The sequence below is a fragment of the Alosa pseudoharengus genome, unplaced genomic scaffold (assembly GCF_046254945.1).
Source record: "Alosa pseudoharengus isolate Yale_2024_CS ecotype anadromous, Long Island Sound unplaced genomic scaffold, YU_APseudo_1.1 YU_APseudo_1.1_scf_4, whole genome shotgun sequence".
Lineage (NCBI taxonomy): Eukaryota > Metazoa > Chordata > Actinopteri > Clupeiformes > Clupeidae > Alosa > Alosa pseudoharengus.
Genome location: NW_027468774.1, coordinates 24,387,249 through 24,406,701, shown reverse-complemented (window position 1 = coordinate 24,406,701; position 19,453 = coordinate 24,387,249). Strand labels below are relative to the sequence as shown.

At 43.4% G+C, this 19,453-nt stretch overlaps 3 protein-coding genes across 3 annotated transcripts; 1 reads left to right on the top strand and 2 right to left on the bottom strand.

The window, feature by feature from the left end:
* Window positions 1–1,808: 1,808 nt before the first annotated feature.
* Window positions 1,809–4,783, bottom strand: LOC143102855 (uncharacterized). Its single transcript, XM_076266670.1, has 4 exons — window positions 4,623–4,783; window positions 3,921–4,017; window positions 3,014–3,146; window positions 1,809–2,097 (listed from the first exon to the last, which is right to left on the bottom strand). Exons 1-4 carry the CDS (start codon window positions 4,701–4,703, stop codon window positions 1,809–1,811), a joined length of 600 nt encoding a protein of 199 aa, XP_076122785.1. The 5' UTR covers window positions 4,704–4,783.
* Window positions 4,784–13,319: 8,536 nt separating this feature from the next.
* On the top strand, window positions 13,320–14,984 carry tspan10 (tetraspanin 10). Its single transcript, XM_076266669.1, has 3 exons — window positions 13,320–13,412; window positions 13,686–14,308; window positions 14,651–14,984. Exons 1-3 carry the CDS (start codon window positions 13,320–13,322, stop codon window positions 14,982–14,984), a joined length of 1,050 nt encoding a protein of 349 aa, XP_076122784.1.
* A 1,437-nt stretch (window positions 14,985–16,421) lies between these two features.
* LOC143103079 (retinal cone rhodopsin-sensitive cGMP 3',5'-cyclic phosphodiesterase subunit gamma-like) lies at window positions 16,422–16,985 on the bottom strand. Its single transcript, XM_076266863.1, has 3 exons — window positions 16,831–16,985; window positions 16,645–16,685; window positions 16,422–16,498 (listed from the first exon to the last, which is right to left on the bottom strand). The coding sequence occupies exons 1-3, from the start codon at window positions 16,983–16,985 to the stop codon at window positions 16,422–16,424; spliced, it is 273 nt and encodes a 90-aa protein (XP_076122978.1).
* Window positions 16,986–19,453: the final 2,468 nt, after the last annotated feature.

The window sequence follows — 19,453 nt, the reverse complement described above, 5'->3', positions numbered from 1 at the left end:
ACCTTAATGAAATGGAGGTCACTGCTGATTTTTTTGGAGACTTGATGACCCTAAGATGCTACTTTTTTCTGAGGTCCTTATGGATTTGTTTGCCTCTATACCATCCTCCTAGTTCATTGTGCGTGTATGGGCAAGATAAACATGGATCCTTATCCAGGCAAGGTTTTGACATTTTCACTGTGAGCACCTATGTTTACAGCCATTCCCTGACTTACAGAGGTCAACATACTTTGTTTTAAATTTGCATTGTGTGTTTGTCTTTCATATGTTGGATGTGTCTGGCATTTGAACCCTGGGTCACTTTTGTATCATAGTCAAACAGGAAGTCATGGAATATTGTTTGAAAGCTCATAGACACTCTGATTAACTTAAAGAAGTTGAATAACAATGGAAAAAATATTAAATTACATTTTAATTTCTGGGGTTCCAATAATGTGGTATTGGTGTTTTTGCTAAAAAATATTTCTTTATTCATGATACATTTGAATAAGAATATATAAAAATAATTATTTCTCAACCAATAAATGTAGAGGGTGCTTGTGAGAATGAAATTTCACTTGTGTCATTTAAATCTAAATTAATTAATCTATTTCCAAACCTTAACACCATACCATGATTCATTGAACTTATTTAATTGGAATATCAGTAAATGGTTCAGTGTGAAAGTAAACAAATCCATGTGAAATGAATCCAATAGAATAGTAAAACTAAGTAAACAAATCAATGTGAAATTAATCTAATAGAATAGTAAAACTTAGTATAAACACATTGGTAAACACAATTGGGGGGCAGCCATGGCCTACTGGTTAGGGCTTTGGACTTGGGGGTGCCGGTTCGAACCCCGACCAGTAGGAACGGCTGAAGTGCCCATGAGCAAGGCACCTAACCCCTCACTGCTCCCCAAGCACCGCTGGAGCAGGTAGCTCACTGCGTCGGGATTAGTGTGTGCTTCACCTCACTGCGTGTTCACTGTGTGCTGAATGTGTTTCACTAATTCACGGGAAAATGCAGAGACCAAATTTCCCTCACGGGATCAAAAGAGTATATATACTTATACACATTACATAAATATATGTTCCACTCATTACATAAGGATACTTGGTTAGAATATATCTTTATTTAGAGATGACCACCTACCCTATTATAAAAAGAATGTACTTTACCTTTTCAGAATTTACTTCTACTTTGTGGTTCATCGGATTTTTTTCCACAACAGGAGTCATCCAATGCGGACAAATCTCTTTTGAACTAATGTCAGGTGTGAGACTAAATCATCACATTTCATCACATTTCAATCCTTGCTGTTCATTCTAATGCTGTGTATATTTGGCAGAATAATGCAGTTGGAAACAACTTACTGAACATTCTTCAAATGATATATACAGATAAACATATATCAAAAATAAACTGCATCTTGAACCCCTCTCTTTTCCTGATGGTCTTGCAGACCTATAAAGGCTTAAGGGGGACTATATTGCCACCCTGTGGCAAAACTGCTGCATAACAGTGAATTCACCTTAACCTTTCCTTTGCCCACATTACATGTAAATATATTTTCCACTCATTACATAAGGATAATTCTGTTACTCTTAGTCATTTACAGCATTATGACCTAAAATTCTAAGACATTCGTACATTAGCAAGATGACGTGTCATAGACCAGCTAGTTTTCAAAACAAGTATATACAGCTTGTCCCTTTCTCCTATCAACCGTGACCTCTGTTCCCCCCGCTCTTCCCGGTGAATGGTACGCTCCTGTCCCTCACCTCAGGCCCCCATCCCTGACCCCTCTGCCCCCCCCCCCCCCTCTACAGCCGAGGCCTTCTCTGTGTCCTCATCCTCAGTGGTCTGGGTCCCGAGTCGGAGGCCTTGGCCGGGGCGTCCCTTAGGGGTACCCGGGCCGAGGCCCTCATGAGTGGCCGCCGAGGGGCGGCCCACAATGGCAGCCTGGGTCTGGGCTTGGGGAATTTCCCTGCCTGTACATCGTCCACGAAGGCCTCGACCCGGTCAAATTTGGCAGAAAGGGCACCCAGGTTCTCCTTCAGAGAGTTGAACTGCTTGTACAGGTCACCCAGTGCGTCAGACAGTGGCTTTATTCTGAGGAGAGAGAACATACATGGCTCTGTTTCACATCTTCTGAAGAAGAATCCCATTCTTATCATGTGAAGTGGTTCCAGTTATGTTTTTTTCCAGATGTGATCCCAAAAAAGACATGTTCCACAAGAACTAATTTCTTACACATTAGAAAGTTGTTATAGTGGTAGTTAAATAGTATCTTTGCATTTCTTTGTGGTTGGACAACACAATCTGCTCATATAATCTCTGAAGGTCAAAAAGAGTTCATGGGAACAACTGAAACACCTTCAGGCATAACCAGTGTTAATCAAACAGAAAATATGGAATTCATTGATCAAATTTCACATTCAATGCTTATGTATTCTCACCCACACTCACACAAACTGATGCACGCATACACACCTTGTCACACACACACACACACGCACACACACACACACACACACAGATGGAGTGAGTGTGTGTGTGTTCTATAGTAAGGGCTATTACATAATTTGCACATGTGGCACTCTACACGTTGTCCAGAAGCAACAGAGGAGTGCATTGGCTCCAGTGTAGGTCTCATTTTACTCTGCTGCCATCACATGCTCACCAGTTGAGCTTCAACTCCCCACACACGTCATCACATCTGATCGCATGCAAAATGAACAGCGCCAGGACAGAACTCACTGGTGAGCTTAGAACAACTCCAGATCCAGATGCATGCAATGCTTAGACCATATGGAGAGAAAAAGGGAGCGAGAGAGAGAGAGAGAGAGAGAGAGAGAAAGGGAGAATGAGAGGGAGTGAGAGAGTGAGTGAGGGGATGCACTTTTTTAAAATAATACAATCATTCCTCACCGCCCAAATCTCTGAAACACACCAACACACACACTAACACAGAAGTATACGCATGTGTTCCTATCAGATCAAACCCATAGCACCTGACAAATCATACCTGACGTATTCTGGCAGCACTGCGGCATGGTCATTGACTAGCATGTCCTTCACCTGAGTCATGATGGCAAACTTCCAGTTATCCAGCACCTGCGTCAGGTTGGAGCAACCTTTTGCTGTTGGCTTTTCAGACACTGACAGGGAACATGGGCAGGATTCAGTATGGACAAGAGCTTCATCATATGACATTATTGCATTATGCAAGAATTGATATCTAACCCTTGTTGAAACTGTCCAATGTACTGGATACACCTTTAGCATAGATTTTCAATGTGCAGGCTTTCATTAAAGTCCATCGGACTGCTCAGCACATTGAAAAACAAAGTCAAAAGGGTACCTAGTATGTCGAAAAGTGATGAAAAGCTTCACTTTTCTGACACAGTACACCAAAGTGTGTATGTTGAATGCATATGTAATATCTGACGTTCTGTGTGCGCTGTGACAATGACTAGAGACCATCAAATGGTAGTGTACCATCAAAATGATTTTGAAGCTATCATTTTAAGGTACACTTTTTAAAATGTTTTTGCAAATGTAAATTCCGTAACTATTTGCTCTACAAAAATAATCCACAATTCAAACTTCTCATGTCTTGTGTTATTTTTGCTAGGATGCAACCTGCAGTACACATCACAGGGCTTTGTTCACTGCTAAATATGTTGGAATGAGAAACACATAAAGTAGAAGTTTGAATTATGAACATTCTGTTCCCATTACTTTGTTGCCAATAAGTTTCTTCTATTAAATGCGTTACTCTGTAATGCAGCTTGATATGTGAAGATGACTAAAGCGCCTTCGCTCTCTGGTTATTAAAAAACAATTACAAAGCCTTTTTTTCTTTTTCTATTTCTGACATAGGGTTCCAGGACATAATCCAAGTCTCCAAGTCCACACAGAACAAGTCTGACCTCTGGTGTCCCATGCAGGCTCCTCAGTCCACTTTTTCTGAGCCAACCCCAACGAGGCAAGAACAGGAAGCAGGGCCAGGGCCCTCATCATCCTCATCTTCATCAGGAAAAACAAGCATGAGCTCATCCCACTGGTTACATAAGAACATGGCTCTTTGCACAAGTGAAAGCACACACGCACATACACAGACATGCACACACACACACACACACACCACCCACACATACACGCAAGTAGACTCTCTTGCGTGCACACACACACACACACAGACACACACACATACACATTTGGAGCTAGGCAAACTTACAAGCATTCCCACCAGCCCCCTCAAAGAGTCAGAATCTATGAGTTCCTTATCCTTTGTATTCTTACTTACACACACATGCAACATGAGAAACACACATGCAAAATGTATTCTAACAAACTCCAGATTTGCAAAACTATAAAACACACCATGCAAGGCATTTAGTTCTCAATTTCTTAACACGACTTGAAGACATTTTTAAAACGTTTACATTGAAATTTGAATTATGACACAAAGGGTCAATAAAGTATGCAATGGCCAAAGTGTACCAACATTCAGTAAGCCAGTAAGAATATTACAACTGATATATTGCACATGAGCAGAGGGATGCAGAAAATAAGCCAGTCTCACATAACACATCTTCAGCTGCCAAACCTAGTGATCCCTGAGTACCTACTCTGGTGCTTGTGTTTAGATGTATTCCCAAAGAGGACGTATCCAGCCGAGTGTGATGTGTGGTTCTGCGGCTTGTGAGCATTGAGGAGATCGAAGTGGAGACGTGCGTCTTTTAAGGGATGCCCAAAACTACGGGCCTCCTCTCAGCCAGACCTGGCCACACCTACTGGCTCAGAGCGAGATGACCATTCTGTGGGGATGCGCGTGCACTGCACACACTCCTGAGGAAAACAGATGTACACGCACGCACACACACACACACACACACACACACACACACACACACACATGCACACTTGCAAATTAAACTCACACACTTACTTCATCTCTCTCTTACACATACTTACAAACATTCAGGCATACATCCATGCATGACTAGACAGACCCTCACACACACCCACATATGACACACTCACACAAACCTGTACACATGCACACACACAACACACACATACTCACATGAATACTTTATACCTCTCTCTTCCTCTCTTTCCCCTTGTTTGTCAAATTCACACTGACTCCCCAGAACCCCCCTAAACTCCCTCTCAGGAGCCTCCTCATAAAATCTCCCACTGTGCAGCGAGCAAAGGCACTCCCCCCTCCCCGGTGAAGCTGAGTGACGTGCTGACTCCGGAGCCAGGCCAGGCGCCCCGGCTGAAGTGTTTGATGTCGCAGCATCCCTCCGAGCCCAAATGCATTCCTGCGCCACGCCGTCATTGTCTGCCCAACATCTGCGCTACCCGGATCGGAGCCAGCACCGTTCGCGCCTTCGATCGGAGGAGAGGATCGTGACAGAGGTTCGCGACTCTCTGTGACTCTCTGTGGCGCCAGCAATGCACTCCTGACGGTCATAAAAAGACAATCATTCCTATTGTACAAAATGTGTCAACAGTAAATAATAGCTCAGAATGAGATACATGGACACTGACATCTCTCAAAGGGCTTGAATTAGTTAATTTGTAACAAATTCTAATTCATTATCTAATCACTATGAGATTGATGTTCAGAAAACTTTCCCTTGGAATAAAGATGATGTTCTCAAGAAGAGGGGGTGTTCTGTGATTTCATCTCAGCAGTGTACCAGAGATCATATGCAATTAAAGGAGGCAGTTTTGCATCCTTGGTGGTTTCACTTGAGGGTGTCTGGACAGCACATGGCAGCATGAAAAACATGTGTTGCTATTATTGTAATAACACAAGTCACAGAAATAATGGCTCATAGAAAACGTTGCTGTCCCAAAACTATGGAAACAAATTCTCACTGGTGCTGTTTATGGTGAAGCACCACTGGTCAAGTCAGCAGTGGAATTCATAAACAGGCAGACAAACTGTAGTCTCTCCAGACTGCAGTTCATGACCTCAGCTGGCCCCAAACAAGCACTGTGTGTTTGCACTAGTGAATGAGTGAGTTAGTGAGTGAGTTATTGACTGGATGACAGAGATTACAACAAAACAGGTATCCCTCAGTCTCAAGAGGATACATAAAAGCAAGACATCAGACAAACTTTCTCCACCCTCCATGATACGGACAGTCCCTGGGCTGAGCATGATGAGACTCACATCAGACAATATGAATTCACAACACAGAACAATCCTTGGATCTTTACACTGACCAGTTCCTTTTGGTTTTTCCGATAAAGACCAGACAGGTTTGAACCAGTCTGGAAACGGTGAAGAGAAGACTAGCACTTTCTCATCAAAAATATATTGGAACAGCATCCATCCAAGACACTCTCGCCAAAAGCCATTATTTATGCCACATCTGAGAAGACTGTTTCTTTTTATGGTCTCCCATCACACACAACAGCAGACACGTGACCAGAACAACTTTTCCTCGAAGCACAAGACAAGACCAAATGACTTCACCATCAGGTAAGCTTGGGGCTAAGGGGCAAGGACACAACCACTAGTCATAGGCACAATAAAAGAGGTTTTTTGAAAGGAATTAATGCAAAAATGCTGTTGCCCCCCTGAGCAGTAATTAAAGAATATTTCAATTGCTGTTAAATGATGACACAACAATAGGGCCTCTTAAAGAGCATAAATCTCGACCAAAGTCAAATGGCATATCTCACAACATTAGTCAAAGTGAAACTTAATTTGCTGTGTGCTCCCTGTCAAGCTGCTCTAATATGTAATGGATTTGTCCTTGGCACGTGCTACACCCTTTTCTCTAAATTTCATGAAATCAGAGCCAGTAGTTTTTACACAGGCTTATTACATAGACAAGCAGACAAATCACAACCAAAATATAACCTGCTTGACGGAGGTAATTAATTCTCCTTAAGACTTAACTAAAAGAAACCTGTCATATTAAAATCTGTGATGCGATTAGTGGGGATGCGAGAAACAGGAAGTACTCACATATATCAGAGTGAGTTACTTGTGGAAAGCTGGCGGGGCTTCCCCTTCCCAGCTGGAGCGAAAGGGAGTACAGCCCGTCTGCAGTGGATATAAATCTGAGTGCCGAGGGGAAAGGAGGACATGGCAGGAAAGGGATGAGCATCCCAAAATCCCACGATGCCATTTTCCCTTCAGCGGGAGGATGGCCCTGTCTGTGGAGCAGCACAGAGAACTAGGCCTACAGCAGGTGTGCCGGGTGGGCTTCTGGAAGAGTGGATAGCTTGCCTTCATCTCAGGGCTGAGACTTGCTCACTGTCAGGGAACAGAGCTCAGGCAAGTTTTAAATGAATTTATGGTGCCCTTATAAATATAAACACGGTGTTCTAGTCCTTTCCCCAAAGTGCCTCATCCAAAGTAGTGCTCAAATCCAACAGAACACAAAAGCCAAAGCGATACCATAAAAGTGGTTACATATCATCACACGATTACTAGTTTTGGTTAAGGTTTCCTTTTTATATTTCAAAAGTTGATATCAGGGAAAGGGACATAAATCTCTGCCGCACAGAAGTTTTCTGATTGCTTAACCAAAACAGGGACACCACTGATGGGTAAGATGCAGATGATGACTGCAGTCTGTGTGTGTGCCAGACTGTGTAACAGTGGGAGAGTACAAACAAGCCAAAAAGCCAGTTAAGTCATTTTCCATACTCATATTCCACTCCAATTGAGATTTCATGTGGCTCAGGCACACCTGATTGTCCAGTAGTTGAGTAGTAGGACATTTACTGTCCTGAACTGCAGAGGTTATTTCGCAATATTTTATATATCATTACATTCTCCAGCATTGATGATTTCTGGAGACAAAAGTCTATGAAAAGTTCTTACTACCTGTTTGAGGCAAAATAGAGTTGTTTTGGGGATCAATTGTTTAGGAGCCAATGACTGAGTCAATTTAAATCAGACTCAGCTCTCACCTTGATCTTCACCTTTGTGCCATGAGGAACATTCTAGCTCCTCTGACCTTCTGATCCCCAGCCTCTGACACACACACACACACACACACACACACACACACACACACACACACACACACACACACTCCCTTTCCCCCATCATGGGCCTGAGCCCCATCTCCTCCAAACCAGCTCTGCCAGGAGTGGTGCTCTTTAATCCATCGCAGCAGCCTGGGGCAAGGCCAGCAGGCCAGTAGCCCGGGCCAACGGTCGACCTAGGGAAAGAATGACTGCTGAAGGGCCATGGATGCCAGTGAATATGGAGGGGGGGGGAAGAAAAGGAGGCCTTCTCTTTCTCTCAGAGCTACTCTCTACATTTGCACACAGTGGAGCCTCAGCCTCGATGATGGCTATATCAGACCGCAATGCTGTCTTTTCTCTGGAAAATAATAGCAGCATAGAGCCTCAACACCTCTCAGGGGTAGTACGCCGGTAGCCCTCCCCCCCCCCCCCCCCATTCCTCAACCTCACAGGTCTGTCAGTGCTCCACAGCGAGGGGCCTGGAGACTGAGGGGGAAAAAACATACCCAACTGCAACCTGACTTCATCTGCTCTTAAAAAATGTGAATCATTAGTTCCTATTGGTATTGACACTGAGTGCTTCCAGGCATCAAAGGCACGTGGCAATGGTAAGCGTACACGCTTGTGATAGGCCAAGGCCAAGCCACCTCTTTGTTTTTCCAAATACACTGACCATAGAATCATGATAGTCATAACAACTGGGTGATTACGAGCCTTACCAAAGAGTTATGGTCAGAACCCCAGGAATTCTTTGAGGTGCTAACAAACATCATATGTGATTAAATGTTGCTTTTATGGTCATTACAGACAATGCTTTAGAAATGCTCAAGGGAGAAGAGAAAGAAAGAGAGAGAGAGAAATAGAAACAATCATATGATGACCAAATTTGTTATGAAACAATAGCATTGATAAATATCATAAAAGGGTAGCCATTTTGAGAAATATGTCGATAGCAAAAACACTGCGAGATGACACACTCTATTTTGTTTTCTCTGCTTCCAGAAATCAAGCTTTAAAATCCAGATAGAAACGGACACATTTAAGTGATCATGACGAGAGGATTTTCCATCACTGAAGAGTGGAATGAAAATCCATCTCACTCTGCCCAGGGGTATTGAGCAGGTGAAATAATTACCAGACATTTTTCTTTCTTTTATACTGCCTTATGTGTGACTTCTCCCACAGTCTCTGTTCCCTCGCTTTCTTCATACACTCACTTACTCAGACAAACACACACACACACACACAAACAAACACTATCGTGTACACATACATACACGCTGTCTCACTATGCGACTTAGTCCGACTGTCTTTGCCAAAGTCAGCACAAACTGACACCTTTTACCATTAATCCAGTCCAATGAGGGAAAATAAATAACGAATTCAGCTTTGCAAGCTCTAACAGCATCATAATATTGACTTATGGTAGCTATCTACCATCATCAGGAAAACTACTTTTAAGGCAGCATATAGCATGTGCTTTGCATGACCAGTGTGGCCAGGAAAAGGCTGGTAACAGAAAACCTTTAACAAGACCTGGTGCACTCTTGAATGGCACTCGTGCAGAGATACGCTCTGATTATATCTTGTGCAGATGTTTCCCTGAGACTTTCAAGAGACGTTCTTGGGGTGAACAAAATAGAAATAGATGGATGTACGTTTTGCATTAATTGTATAATGAAGAACGCTCAGTGCTAGCCTTGGATTATATTTTATGATATTGATGAGGCTATTAACATGTTCCCTTTTTTATGTGAGTAATTGCTTTTCACTACACTCTAAAAAACATTGGGTTAAAAACAACCCAATTTCAACCCATCCACTGGGTAAATAGTGGTCGAGCCCAGCACTGTTATATTAGCCCCGAAAATTGGGTTGTTCGGTCAACCCAATGAGTTGGGTTGATAGTCTAACCCAAACATTGGGTTATCGTAACAAAACTGTTAGGTTAAACCTACATAATTGTTGGGTAGGCTATCTTATACAACCCAGGATTTATATTATTTTCACTGTCATCTCTGAGTTATGCTGACCTAATTTATGGGTTATTCTGAGTATCTTATTTTTCTCCTTAATCCAATCACTATTAATTGATAATAATTCAAATAAATGTTTGCAAATCATTAATGTTACAATATAATGTTTTAAAATCCATCCAATGGGCAACAATAGCCATGCAATGAAATAAAACAGTTCAACATTTATTTATTTGGCAGTTTATTTTTTTAACAGATAGAAGCTAGCTAGAAAAAGCTTGTGATACTTCCAAGAAGGCAGGCAGATTCCACTGTCCGTTTTGGGGATCACCCCTGTGAATCAAAGAAAAAAAAAGAGTGCATTAATCACTGTTATTTACAGAACTTTATCTCAAGATTTTCATGAACCATTATCATTGAATGATGTTGACAAACATTAAAAATCCACCAGGAGACAAAATATTAGCGCAACACACTCGGAAACCATGACCACCTATGCAGTTATAATAACTTGTAGCTTATAGTTCTAGAAGACCGTAGCCTGGCCGGGTAACGTTATCTAAATGACTGTCTGATAGTGCTACTACAACCAGAGCCCGTCTTCTCTGCTACAACCAAAAACACCCAGTAGCCTAACGTTAAGTTACATGGCTATAATATGAAGCTACCCTGAATGAATTAATAAGATGTTGTTTGCCATTATTATTACCGTATGTTTGGCTTGTGAAGAGACTAACATTACTTCAACTGTGTTGGCTAATATTAGCTGACAAACGTTAGCTGCAACCATAGTCTAGGCTACAACCACCACGAAGCATATTTAATTAGCATTGATGCTAGCTATATGGTCTGCTAATGTCAACCAGCTTGGTATGCTCATTTTAGTTCGTTGTAAAAGTTCGTTTTGTTTCTGTCAGCAGTTCATACCCAGTGAACAAAGAACTATGTTTTTATGAGTCTGTCTTTGTGTATATTTAACATGAACAGTAATTGTAAGTTAATTTTAGCTAACGTTAGTTAGCATGAATGACACAATTGTTAACCTGTTTGGGGCTGAATGAAATTGGCAGGCAGAATATCCATTCATATCATGAAGGGTAGCTTCTACATCTCTGGGTGGACTTTTCAAAATCAGTCTGGATAAAACATTTTAAAACAAGTTAAAGATACATACCTTACGAAATCGCCTGATTTCCATTACATGCTGACAGCTGGTGGACTGGACGGTTGGAAGAATAACGATGTTTTTTCGAACTCTCAAATAACTATGCAGCTGTGTTAAAGTCACCCAGGTGCTGGGTAGTGTACTCCACGTCAGGTGGGAGAGAGGAGGGGCGCTGTCCTAAACTATCAACCCAACAAGCTGGGTTACAGAAAATAACACAACATGAGTAAAAACAACCCCACAAAATGCCCTGACAGCCTCAACCCAACGTTTGGGTTGAGAAAATAACCCAGTATTTTTTAGAGTGTAAGGAGGCCTGATGCTTTTTTTTAGCCTTGGCTTTTCAGAGTGGAATATTTTTCATTTTTCTTCCCTCAACACCGACTAAAAAAGCAAGTTATGGGTCAAAGCTCCTAAACACAGTTATGTCACTCACTACGTCTGAAGAGATTGTGTCTAGTTAAGTCTAATATGCTGAGGACGATACGTCAGCTGAAATACAAACATATCCTCTATGAACCTCCCCTGACTCCCTGCGCCATCCTGCTGCTGAGAGGTGAGGTGTGTAGAGTGCTTTGTGCCCTGGATCAGTAGCCGGGCGGGGGGAAATGTGTTAATCCCATTCCTCAGATGCCTACTGCATTAAGCTATGCTCCATAAAAATATGCTTAAAAAATAACAGCGAGAGGGCAGGCCATGACTGAGGGCTTCAGAGAGAGCAGCAGGCACATGTGGAGCAGCCCTAAGAGGTGTGTATATGGGGGGGGGGGGGGGGGGGGGGGGTGCTGGCACATTGCTACACCCCTGGCAGCTCAGTAGCTCCCTGTGGGTAGCCTGGCTAACCAGCCAATGTGTGGTAATAAAATACAGCTCTAGACCAAGGCTGCCTCACAATGCTGCTACTGCCATGATAAATTCTAGTTGGTCTTGGCAAAAGAGAGCACACACGTGACATGCGTTAATCAGCGAGCACACAGCAAAACGTCTGGATATGGATAAGTGTGGGAACGTATGCACTATCTGTATACAGAAAGATGATAGACAGCAGACAGAAATTGCAAACAAGCCTCCAAACTGATGCACTGCCTTGCGGCTCCCTCCCCTCAGTAGTGAAATGGGGAATGTTCTTTTATGATATATGTGACCTACAGTATTTGAAAAGTCTAATACTTTTATGTTCAATTTTTATCACAACGGTTGACATATGGTCCCTGAACATATTCTGCTGACTTGTTAAAGCCGTGGCAGGGGTGGAACGCAATCTCCCATCATCTGGAGCTCAGGCAGACTGAGTGAATGACTGTTTTTAGTTGCCTATATTTATACTGGAATATGTTGAAAGGGACCAAAACTGACTGACAGACAGATAAACAGAAGAAAGAAAGAAAGAAAGAAAGAAAGAAAGAAAGAAAAAAAGAAAGAAAGAAAGAGAATATCAGTGACATCAATATTTAACACTACCCACGTGTTATACAGAACAGTCCATAATTGAGACAGATGAGGCTGCATTTTGCAATTGGTTGTCAACCCTATTGATATACTGACATCAAATTCAAAAACACCTGCTAAACAGCAAAAACAAAGATGGATTTCACAACTAGAGAGATCGATTCAGTCAGTGTAAATGATCATGCACATCTGTTCTTTGGCATTTGTCATACACAGACACACAAAAACACATTGTACACTGTGCACATATGCATACACAAATGTCTAAGGCTTTACACAGAATTAGCTATCCCAGTTGTATCCAGAAGCACATATAGGGTGTGTAGCTCTCCTGAGTGGTAACTGTAATGGGCATTGTTTGTGCTGGTGAGCCCTGCCCCTGGGCCCCAGCATGTGAGTGGCTCCAGCAGGGCTGTGAGGCGGGCTGGTCCAGTAGAGCGCACTGATGGCTCCCTAATCTCTAGACTGTGACTCTCACATGATGCCGCTGTGCTGCGCTCCCTCCTCTCCTGCTGCTACCATTCCCAGCCTTAGGGCCCGGCTAGGCTGCTTCGCCCTCTTCAGCTGCCTTCAGTGACCCCCTCCCCCCCTCCACCTCCCCTCTCTCTCTCACTCTCTTTTTCTCTTTCACCCTTTTCTCGGTATTCCTCTTGTTTCTTTCACTGTCCTGCTGTGGTGCGAGGAAGGAGAGACGGAGTCACGAAGATCTCCTCTCCCAGCCGTCTGGGAGCATGAGGCGCTTTCAGCTGCTGAGGAAGTTTCCTTTCTTCTGGTCACAGAGAGCCGGTGCTCAGGACGGAGAAACCCGCTTACTTATACCAAAGGTAAGGATCAGGATCATAAGGGATGTTTGCAATTCCCCCAATATTGCTTATGGGCTTGATATTCAACTGCATACACTTGGTGTTTCTTTTTCTGACATATTACCAGTAAGATCAACATTACATAAGTGAACATGTCAACAAATACTATATTCCAAATGTCAACAAATATCTGAAACAGAGAGGAAGATAGAGAGAGAAAGAGAGAGAGAGTGAGAAAGAGAAAGAGAGAGAGATGCCTCAGAAGGTCACAGTATTGTTACGTGTGTCGTCCAGGGAGAGAGCGATGATGGTCCGCCGACAGGTGCCTCTGTGTACCAGGGGACCGAAACCAGGGAGTCCGACAGACCAGTCGAGGCTGAGGGCGAGAAGGAGAGGCCACCTGGTGGTGCTGCGGACGCACCCGCGTCCCTACCTCGCACGCCCCCCGACACCCTCGGCGACTACATCCTCAAGCTTGTCCTGCTCACCTGCAACCTGGTGTTCACAGCCTTCGGCCTGGCGTTGCTCGGCCTGGGCCTGTGGGGCCTCGTCAACAAGGAGTCCTTCGCCCAGGAGCGCATCGGCCAGATCGGCACCGACCCCATGCTGCTGTTCGTGCTGCTGGGCCTGCTGCTGTCGCTGCTGTGCGTGACAGGCTGCGTGGGCGCGCTGCGCGAGAACTACTGCCTGCTGCGCATCTTCTCGGCCATGGTGCTCACCATGGTGGCGGCGCAGGTGCTGGCCGCCATCCTGGCCTATGGCCTGCAGGACAAGATCGTGGGCGTGCTGCGCTCCGGCATGCTGATGGCCATGGTGCGCTACCAGGATGACCTGGACATGAGGTTCATCACCGACGAGATACAGACGGGCCTGCAATGCTGTGGGGCAGACAACTACAGGGACTGGGAGGTCAATGTGTGAGTGTCAGCACAGCTGTTTGCTTATATTTAGTCACAGTGTATTTTTGCACTTGTAACCACAGAAACCACAGAAAACTCAAGTAGAACAAATCAGTTAGATTAAAATAAAGTTGTATCATCATGTTGTTAGTCATCATGAAGACTACAACACTGATATCAACAACAAACAAACAACCAAATTACAGGGAAAATGTACCTTGTGTAACTTTTGTTACTTTTGTGAAATGTAACTTTTTTCCAATTTGAACAAAACATACATTTGACACTCAAACTTCAACTCTCTCCAATAAAACCAAGGTGACAGGAGCTATAACACTGCCCCCTGGTGGTCTGTTTCAGATACTTTAACTGCTCAGCCCCCGGTATGCAGGCGTGTGGAGTCCCAGCCTCCTGTTGCCTGGACCCCCTGGAGAACGGCACCGTGTGGAACTCACAGTGCGGCTTTCGGGCCCAGGAGCTGGGTGAGTTCACAGCCCAGAGCGTCATCTTCCTCGGGGGCTGCCTGGGCGCCATGGCCCGCTGGATCGAGCAGCACAACGGACTCATCGGCACAGTGGCCGTGGCGTTGCTCCTTGTCCAGATCCTCGTGCTGTTCGTCACCACGAGGCTAATGGATAAGATACACTGGCACAGGGCAGTGAGTCAACACTATGCACAGGCCTCCAGGACATGAGGGCTAAGCCAGATGTGCAGCATGGACACTTACAGTCACAGTCAGACACAAGTATAAACATTAGTGCACACACACGCACGCACACACACACACACACACACACACACACACACATACACACACACACACACACACACCAAACCACGCAGCAAACAGCCCTACCACCTTTCCACAGGATGCAGCTGGGATGCTGAGCTGTCCACATGCTGCAGTGTATATAATTCATTTTTAACCATTCTTCACCGTCAGTATTTGTTTGTCACTGTGATTTATCCTCATTAAAACACTTTTATGGATTGTCCAACATTTTTGCTATTTTGCCATTTAGTAGGGTCTCGTTTTGATATTAGTGAAAGATTGCACATGAATTTCCCAAGGAAAATATTTTGTGTGAGTAGCATATTTTTTGTCATTTTACTTACAGTGTATAAGTGGAATGTTCTATGAAATGTGACCTGCAGTCTTCAAAATCCACACAATGAATATAGAATGCACTGTGACATGGTTCAAATAAGACACACTAAAACAGTGCTAATAGGAAAACTGTGAAGCTTTATTTTTTGCCGTTCCAGTGCTCACAGGACTGTGCAAGCTAGACAGACATATCAAACCATAGACAGCATCAGTGCACTCAGAATGTGTCTCTCTGGTGCCCCTCCTCATCCACCTACACACACATACAGGCATTTTAAGGCTGACAGCCTGAGCCGAGCTCTGAGCCCCAAACGGCGAGCTGCTCCCAGGCTGTACTCCACCTGATGGCCAGTCTCCGAGGACAGCCATAACATTGGACACAGCGTGGACGAGACAAAAACATGGCAGCTCGAAAGTCTGCAATGCATCTAAACAGAGCAAAGTCTGTGGTACAAAAAGGAAAGCATGGACTAAGTGTTGCCCTGGGCAGACCTACGTAATTCTAAGATGGTGAGACTGTTGGAGTCAACTTCACATGTAATTAGTGCAAGCCGATCCTTCAGAAGTGGCACATGTGAAGTGTATTCAGATATAAAAATGTTTACTGACATAAATCAAACATCATTACGGCTGAAAATGCCAAACAGTCAGAGGGCCAGTGAACAACGTGTTCTCAGTCTGAGCTCATACCCCAAAAATGCTGAAAAGGGAGCAAGGCATCAACAAGGAGAAATAAACTACTGTGGAAAAACTCTCATGTTAGCTGTGAGTTGAAAGCACCTCTAAAACAATCCCATCTTAGTTACTGGTTTATGTATTGGAAAGAGAGTAAATAAATTCCCCTTGTATAGAGGTAGGTGTGGGTGGGGGGGGGGGGGCAGATTAGTATGAGACTTCTGAGGACCAAAACACAACATTACTGCAGACATTAAGTGTGATGTGTAAGGAAGTGTGTGAGAGGGGACAAGGGTAATGCCAGACTTTGTGCAGGGGTGTGCAGGGCAGGGGTGGTAGGGGCTACTCTCAAATGATCCCGTACTGCACTAGCTCATGCAACTCCAGGTGGCTGTAAGCCTCCCATGGACAGATGGTATTGAAGTCTGCGGACAAAAACAAACAAACAAATAGACAAACAAACAGTAAATGTGAGTCTTGAACACATGCGTCTAGCTAATTGTAGGTTTTTTTTCTGAATTGAATACAATTATAGCACATCATAACTTTTTTACCCAATTGTCACACTTACCCATGCCTAAGGCCTCCATTCCAGGAATGTCCTCGCCAAACCTGTAGAAACAATCGAAAGACTGATTACTAAAACAAAACAACTATGACAATAATGGAAATAATATGAAGCACAGACCCATGCTATTCTATCATATTTCATACAGAGTAGGAAAAACAGGAGAAAAAGGCTGTTAAACATATTTACCCAATGACTCCTCTCTTTGGGGGCTTGCTCTTGAATTGGCGTGTGTTCCTCTGTTTGAACTTGGGGGGGCCTGAGGCGGAGGGCCCAGCGGTGGCACGGATGGGGGCCTTGCTGGCAGCCTTCCTCACCTCCACTTTACCTATTTCAGGGCTCATGGCTCTCCTTTAGATCTGGTCTTGATGATAAGCTTAGAATGCCTTCTGAATGAGTGAGTGTGTGTGTGTGTGTGTGTGTGTGTGTGTGTGTGTGTGTGTGTGTGTGTGTGTGTGTGTGTGTGTGTGTGAGAAAGAGAGAGAGAGAGAGAGAGAGAGAGAGAGAGTAAATGAGAGAAACAGATACAGAGAATGAGTGAGAGACTAATCTTAAATACAGTAAAATAACCTGTGTGTATAAGACAATCTAGTAAATAGCTTTAAGCCCCTCTCTGTTTTGCGTATGCCATAGGTCAACTGAGCTCTACTGGCATTTGAAAAAGTTATTGGGATGATTTATAATACAGGTTCAGAGTAGATGAGTAGATGCACAGACTAGATGAATTAAGGTTCCTGTAATCCCTCATTCAAATTAACAGGCAGATGTCCTCTAAAACATTGAGTGGGATTGAGTATAATCTTATTAAACCATGGACATTGCAGAATATGCAGAATTTACTGTATGTCAACAACTCCTTTGATCAAGTTAGTCTCTTTTCCTAACGCTTGTCCTCCTTTGCATTAATAATACCAATATGATAATGGTGAGTTAATGGTGGCCATTGCCTTTGAGGTAAAATTCATATTATTTAGTTAATATTCTTGACAAAACTCCAGGGATCAAATCTTATCAATCCTACTTGCAAATGCAAAGCACCAGTGCAATAGCTGTAAATAGCTGTGACTAGTGTAAGTAAAAATAAATAAAACAATTTATAACAAAATAATGTCAATCACGTCTCTAGTACAATTAATTATGCACAAAATATCCAGTACAGTCAAACCAATAACAGCATCATTAATAATACTTGGTATTATGTCTATCTACAGTATCTCAGATCCCTCTCATTGATCTTTCTCAAAAGATAATCTAGTCTCTTTACTCACCAGATAGTGATGGCTCTTCTCTCTGAGAAGCAGTTGCTCAGGCTTGCAGTGTGCTGACAAGAAAGTGTACCGACATGGACTTTTATACCTCCTGAGACCCTAAGGAGATTACGGGTCACCCGACTCCCCCTCCCTCACTGCTGCCCCTGTACCTGAGGCGAAGGCACAGCTCAGCAGGGGGCACACGTGGTTGGTGCCGTTTAAATGTATTTTGGGCATGTGGCCTGGCGTAGTGGGTTTCCAGTCCCGATGATCCTCCAGGAAGAACAATGGTGGTCAGCAGTGTAGGTCTTTTCAGTCTCACGCCAGAGATTATTTGAGGTGTGTGACAGCTCAATGGTCTCCACGTGGACAGCAGGACTGGGTTCCCTTCAAGATTGTGCAATGGGAATCATGGATGTGATACTACACAACATTTTCTTGCTGAGCTATGGTTTGGCATAGTCATCACTTATTTAATTTCCTGTGAGCAGAAATGTATAGATTTCACAATGATGAAGGACAGAATTTTCCAGAGCAAAGAACATTTAAAAGATTTTAATGTAAGTATGAACTATGCAGAGAGGTCATTTTCGAGAACTATAATGTGCTCAGAGTCCCTCCAGAACATGAGTCATCCTTTCTAGTCACAGAATTGGGGCCAAATCGTTCCTGTTACATAACTCCCAGTTCCCAAATCCATCCTCTGATCTCTCTCTTTCGGTTTAGTAGGTGGGCAGCAGAGAGCTTCACTCTGCTCATCAGATTGAGTTATTGGTTCCTAGTCATAATCTTCTCATATCTTATGAAAATAAATTGTGAGTTTGTAGTTATCAACCTTATCATACATAGATATGTCCACACAAACAATATAGCATATACACATAAAAATCTACATATACTGTAGGCACTGCTTTTATGTTATCAATTAAGCATCAGATGAATTAGACAAGAAAACCAGTAACACATTTAACCCTAAATTATTTATTTTCAAACCAGCATGTCCCATTCAAGAACAATATTTATAAAAAAGCAGAATGCAGAAACTCAGAACTGGACACATGGTTTGAATTGGTTGAATCAGCGAAGTGGAGTCATCTTTTAATCATATTCGTCAGTGTCCATGTGCAGTGCAAATTGTTGTGACGCAATTTGAGCCTCCATGTGGCAGACACACAGGAACAATGGTCCAGTGGGCAGATGAGCTGAGCATGACTGGGCCTGGCTGGACATTGTTGGGCCAGTCATCCTGGTGTACACGTGTCGGCGCTGAGCCTCACAAGCACTTTGTCTCAGACAGGAGCTATACATGCCTCTGACGTAGCTCTATGGAGTCAAAATAGGGTCTTTAATATTGAGAGCTTGTGAAAAGATGTTCACATGTGTAATAAAGTTTTGCAGCTGTGCAAAAGGAGTTCTGCATGTGAAAAGAAATTTCGTACCTGTAGAAATATTTTGTACATGTGTGAAAAAATTATGTACCTGTAGAAATATTACGTACTTGTGTGAAAGAAATGTGTATCTGTAGAAATGTTTTGTACATATGTGGGGGGGAAATGCGGATC